General features: G+C 41.8%; 1 protein-coding gene across 1 annotated transcript in view; it reads left to right on the forward strand.

Annotated features, from left to right (window-relative positions):
* LOC143038875 (uridine 5'-monophosphate synthase-like) overlaps positions 1 to 6,396 on the forward strand; it is a gene marked incomplete at its 5' end in the record, with an annotated part of 77,922 nt that overhangs the window by 55,354 nt on the left and 16,172 nt on the right. The window contains 2 exon segments of the mRNA XM_076208540.1: positions 4,393 to 4,488; positions 4,591 to 4,730. Of these exon segments, the coding sequence (XP_076064655.1) occupies positions 4,393 to 4,488; positions 4,591 to 4,730 (236 nt within the window).

Here is a 6,396-nt window from a genome sequence, read left to right on the forward strand (position 1 = left end):
GAGGTGTTTCGTTTACAAATACTGAGCATTGCTTCTGGCCCAGGGCAATGGACAAGGTGCAGGGATGATTCATCCCAACATCCAGGTGGAGCCAAGATGAGAGAGAGGGAGGGAGGGGTGGTGAATGGGGATGGAATGGGTGTGAGTGGAATTATGCCTTTTGACTTTGGCTACCTCCCTTGTAAGGGGGAAAAAGCCGGGTGTGAGTGGAATTATGCCTTTTGACTTTGGCTACCTCCCTTGTAAGGGGGAAAAAACCCTTGGTGTATGTATGTACTATGTGGCACAGGTTGTGAATGAGTAGTGTGCCACTGATATGGTGTTTTTGTTACATTTTGGTGGTGGTGCTTCATTGATGCAGTGAAATGGGTGTGTGTGGTGGTCAGGGGTCTGGTGTAGAATTGTGTTCCATTCATGTTTAGAGAGGAAAAGGTAAAAGTTGCAGATGGAGAGACGATAATGGAAGATAGTGTATTTTTGGGAGTTGCTAAATGTGAAGGAGGATGGTGAGGGAAATGTAGTTGCAGTGGGAAGCACTAAGAAAATGACAGTGGTGAATGAGGAAAATAGAGGAGAAATAAAGAAAGATGAAGCGAAAGCAGTCATTAAAATGATGACAGCAGGTGAGGCACCTGGTTTAGATGGTGGACTGGCTGGTGAGGTTGTTTAATGTTTGTCTAAAAGAGGGTAAAGTGCAGGAAGACTAGAGGAGTGCCTGTATAGTTCCACTTTACAAGTGTGAGTGTAGTAGTTTCAGAGGGTAAGTTTGTTGAGGGTTTTGATTGAGAGGATGAGGAAGAGGGGGAATAATTGGTGAGGAACTGTGGGTTTAGGACAAGTAAGGGTTGCATGGATCAGAGTTTTGTGGTAAGGCAGATATGTGAGAAAGCTTTAGGAAAAGGTAAGGATGTTTTTTGGGCTTTTTTTGATTTGGAAAAGGCTTCTGATAGGGCAGACAGGAAGACATTGTGGGAGGTATTGCAGATATATGGGATAGGAGGAAAGCTGTCAAGAACAGCCCAGAGTTTTCATGAGAATAGAAGAACCTGTTTTAGAAATAGAAAAGGAGAGAATGAGTGGTTTGAGGTAAAGGTGGGACTTTGCCAGGGATGAGTTATGTTGCCTTGGCTGTTCAATTTATACATGGATTGGGTGGCATGATAGGTAAACACGAGTGATGGGCCTGGGATTGGAGATGGTTCAATAAAATGGAGATGAGTGGGAGATCAGCCAGTTGTTTGGTGACAACACTGTTCAGCCACATTGATGTGGTTGACTTCGTGGGAAGTTGCTGATGGCAATGCAGGGAGGAAATGATTTGCATAAATGATGTCATTTTGAGCAGGGTAAATGATTGTTGTTTTGCTTCATCAATGTTAAGCATATGAGGATATCAGCAGGAAAGTAAACATCAGCTATGTAGGTGGTAACTGGAAGCTAATGTCTAGGGAGGATTTACCAATGATAGGGAATGGTATGCTGTCTACATTGCAAAGGTTGATGTTGGGGGTTCCAAAATGGTGACCGGTTTTGTTTTAGTGCAGAATTTGTGGAAACTGTGTACTGACATGATGTTAACTGGAGAACCAGTGTTGAGAAAGATTGTCACTTTGGTGTTTCTAGACATGGTATTGAAATGTAAGGAATGGGAAGATGTGTCTGGGATATCCAGGTTATATACCGGTAGCATTGATGATTGAAAGTCTGGGTATGGAGTAACTGTCCTTGGTGTGCACAGAGTCTTTGTATTATGTAGTCACAAAGGAGATGTGTTATGTAGATACCTTGCAGGAGGTGTGTTATGTGAATGCCTTGCAGGAGATGTGGATGTGTTATGTGGATGCCTTGCAGATGTTATATGAATGTCTAGCCGGAGAGCGATCTGGGGATCCTTGTCCGTGTTGCCTCCATGCTAGCAGCACACAGCAACAATCACTCATGTGAAAACATGTACCGTGATGATTGCAATGTTTGTCTGGTTGTAACAGGTAACATGTGTTAACAAAGTGTCCTGGTTTGTGGCAGTATGTATAAAAGATTTGCGTTCTTGAAGGAGAATATTAGCATGAGTGATAAGTGGAAGATGAAGTTCTTGATCTCGTAATGTGAAGGTGACCATGTGACTTGGGCTATTGTGTGGGTGGGTGCAATGGGTACTGACTGGCTCTGTATCTGAGTGGTAGCTTTGTCCATGTCAGAGAATTTCTTGGAGAATGTGCCTAGTGTGATACCTGGTGTGAATGGAATTGTGCTACAGCATCAGCGACATATGTTGTATGCCACTAATGCTGTAGGGGTTAAAAATGGCGAGCACTATGGCTCTCGTTAGGATGTGGCTTATGGTGCCATACCCATGTCCTTTTGTGTCAATGATGCATCATGGAGCATGACAGGGACAATAGACTGTCCCTTGGGAGGATCCATGACAATAGATGGTCTCTGGAGAGTTGGTTGAAAGACAGAGACGATTGAGTACTTATGGCTCCATATGTATTTACCTACAGTAGTCGTATTATACAGGAAGGGAGCTATGCTCGTGGTGACCCGTCTTTGTATCTTTCAGCATCAAGTTTTTTCTTAAAATCTTGAATAGTGTTTGCACACACTGTTTCTTTATCTAATTTATTCCAGGTATCCAGTACTCTATGTGGGAAGCTATTCTTTTTCAGATCTCTTCTATAGTTATCCTTTTTGAGTTTCTTTTCGTGTCCTCTTGTTTTTCTATTGTCCCATTTTAATAAATCACTCCTATCTAGGATTTCCATTCCTTTCATGACCCTATAAATAGTCAGCAGATCTTTCTCTTTTTTGTTCCAGAGTTGGTAATTCCAATTTGGACAATCTTTGTATGTTAATTTGGAGAGAGTTGGTGCCAACTTTGTCGTTGCTCTTTGTATTCTAATTTCATTATATTCTTTTTAGCACTGGATGTCCATAGTGTTGCTGCATACTCCAGTTTTGGTCTTATTAGTGTAACTAATATTTTTTCAATCGTTTCCTCATCGAAGTAGTCAAATGCCACTTTCATTGATCTTAATAGGTTGAAGGTTTCTCTGACTATTTTACTGATATGTTTTATTGTGGACTGTAGTAATGTTACAAGAAACAATGGTTACAGAATAGTCTAGAAGAGAATAAGCACTAATAATTTGTTTTTTCTTTATTTTCTTGAACTGCATTATAAATGTTTGGAAAAGATTACTTGTTTGTGTAGAGAGTTCATATACAATTGACACTTTTTAAGAAAAATGTTTAGATAAATATATGGAGTCCAACTCAAATCTAACTTGTTTCTCAGCAGTGTGAGCTCGTATGCTTAAATCAAGTGAGTGGTTCTTAATAGTTTTCAATGTTTACATCCCCTTTCAATTCACTAGCAGCCATGTAATGACAAGAAGGTCTGTTGCTGTTTGCATCTCCTTTTTTATTCCATTTGTGTATTGAAAACTTTATTTCTTCACATCCTTGCTTAATTTGTTTTCATGATCTCTTAAAGCCCTCAAGTCCCTAATCAAGATTTCTTGTCATTATAATCTGTCCTCTTTAGCAATCTGAATACTGTGATCATATCACCTCTTTCACCTTCATCTTTCAAAGTTGGCTGGCACACCCAGTGTTTTTAGTCTTCCCCCATATGGATTATTATCTGCCAGGCTGGCTGGGGACCAGTTTGGTTGCTGCCCTTTGTATTAGCTGGCAGGGAGATGATTATCTCAATATGTCTTGAAGGATTGTTGCTTTGAAGTACCTATCATTGGTCCCGTAAGCATGGAGCTAGGTGAGCCTCAAAAAGGTGTCATCCAATCAGTATCACAATGAAAGGTTGGATTCATAGAAGAATTAAAGAAAAGATTTAAAGAGTAGAAAAACAAAGTTAAATGAGTAGAATTTATTCGAGTGGTAGATCATAAGAACCAGCAGCTACACTGTTTTAAAGTAGTCTTCATCATGACAAACATTTTGCAAAACTCTTTATTGCAATAGAACAATGCTAACACAGTGACCAATAATGGGTACTTTCTAGTAGTGGTCCTACGAGATGCCAAAGTTGATCTTGAAGCATCAATTTTTATTAATACCAACACAGTATTAGACTTGCCATAGACTTTACATGCCAAAATGCTTGCACCACACTGAAAATACAGAACATCCTCAACTTTCTCACTTACCCACAGTCAAACAAAAATATACATTGCTTCACTGAGAGATCTTTTGAGAGAACTAGAAGACTTGCCAGCTGCTTCAAATTTGAAGCCTGGAAAGAGAAACCCAAGGAAACAAGTAATTAAGATAAGGTAGTTGTATTGTGAAGTGGTGGTTGGTACCTTGTAACAATACAGTTGGAGTACCAAAACAGACTCAAATCTAACTCATACTATGCTTATCCATCAGGCCTTGTATCTGCTGTTAATGGCCAGGCAAGGGGTTGTATGATAGTTGCCCAAATGAGCTCTGAGGGATCTTTGACCTCCGAGTCCTATTCCAAAGGTATGGAAAATTTGTTCAGCATTTTTCATGTATGATGTATAATTGGAATGAATAGTTGAAAATCTAAATCTTTAATTTTTAATTTATCTTTTCTTGCTGTAGCTTGTGTTGAGATGGCAGAGGACCACACATACTTTGTAATGGGCTTCATATCTCAGGGTAATATTAGCCAAGACCCAAGGTTTCTACACTTAACACCAGGTGTCCAAATTGAGGGAGCTGCTGATAAACTTGGACAACAGGTATTTTTTCCATAAAGCTGAAGATTTACAATTTTTAGTCAGAATCTTTTGTCTTGTGTTTCTTAAGTCATGATCATTAAATGCAGTACTGTCTAGTATTTTCTATATACAGTTTTCTCCACCATCTTATGTATTGTAGTTACAGTTTTTGCATCTCATTCTTTATTTGTACATATTTGTAGAGTGTGAAACGGGGGGGTGGGGAGGAGAGCAGTGGTAGAGGGGAAGTTGAGAGGTAGGGTTGATGAAGGAGCATTGGGGTGGTTTGGACAGATGGTGGGAGGGAGGAAGTGAGTGAGGAGGGATTGGTGGAGGTGTGGAGGGCAGAGGTAGAAGTAGAGAACATGGGTGGGCAGCCAGGGATGGGATGGATGGATGGGGTGGGGAGGCATTGGTTGGGAAGGGAGTGTCTGTTAGAGGATAGGATGGGAGTGAGTGGAGAGTGGTTGTGTATGGATATGATGCATGGAAGGGAGTGGGTGGGGGAGGGAATATGTGTGAATGATATTTTGACGCAGCCTAAGGGGATTTCTTCCTGTCATCTCTTTTTCTGCTTGAGGGGACAGAGAGGAGGGAGTTGCTAGTTACATGAAGTGGCCTTGCTGTGGATGTGCTGTGTCTTGCTGCATTGCTTCTGACCCAAGGCATTGAGTGAGATGCAGGGATGACCTGTCATCCAGGAGGAGCAAAGAAAAGAGAGAGTGAGGAGTGGTGAATGAGAGTGAAATATGTGGGGATGAAATAGATGGGAGCAGATTAATGCCTTTGACTTTGGCTACCTCCCTTGTAAGGGTGAAAAAAACCCTTGGTATGTATATTTATACATTTTATGGTAGCAGTCAAATTTCTTGTTAAAATTCAATACAGCACATCATTCGGTGTTGGCCAGGGACTAAGAGGTATTCCAGTTACCCATGTGGGGGTAGGGAATGATAAGTTTTGTACAATCTATGTTATAGGGAGTATACTGACATGACCTGCTGCTAAGTGGCAGTATGGCTGACTGAAAGAAGATTTTGACACTTCCTTGATGCAAATGCATCACCACATCCCCACTTCTGCAAAGTGTGGTCCCAAGGGGCTATTACCTGATCTCCAGATTAAGCTCCAAAACACCACTATTACTTTATACTAGCCTGTGCCACCTCTATTGTTTATGTTCTCTCTCTCTCTCTCTCTCTCTCTCTCTCTCTCTCTCTCCTCTCTTTCTCTCCTCTCTTTCTCTCTCTTCTCTTTCTCTTGCTGTCCTCTCTCTTGCTCTCCTCTCTCTTGCTCTCCTCTCTCTTGCTCTCCTTTCTCTTCTCTCCTCTCTTCTCTCTCTCCTCTCTTCTCTCTCTCCTCTCTTCTCTCTCTCCTCTCTTCTCTCTCTCTCTCGCTCTCCCTCTCTCGCTCTCTCTCTCTCGCTCTCTCTCTCTCTCGCTCTCTCTCTCTCGCTCTCTCTCTCTCGCTCTCTCTCTCTCTCTCTCTCTCTCTCTCTCTCTCGCTCTCTCTCTCTCTCTCTCTCTCTCTCTCTCTCTCTCTCTCTCTCTCTCTCTCTCTCTCTCTCTCACTCTCCTCTCTCACTCTCCTCTCTCGCTCTCTCTCCTCTCCTCTCTCTCTCCTCTCTCTTTCTCTCCTCTCTCTCTCCTCTTTCTCTCCCTCTCCCTCTCTCACCTCTCCCTCACTC

This window comes from Oratosquilla oratoria, chromosome 25 (assembly GCF_046742065.1).
Source record: "Oratosquilla oratoria isolate Oo_2021 chromosome 25, ASM4674206v1, whole genome shotgun sequence".
In the NCBI taxonomy this organism is placed as follows: domain Eukaryota; kingdom Metazoa; phylum Arthropoda; class Malacostraca; order Stomatopoda; family Squillidae; genus Oratosquilla; species Oratosquilla oratoria.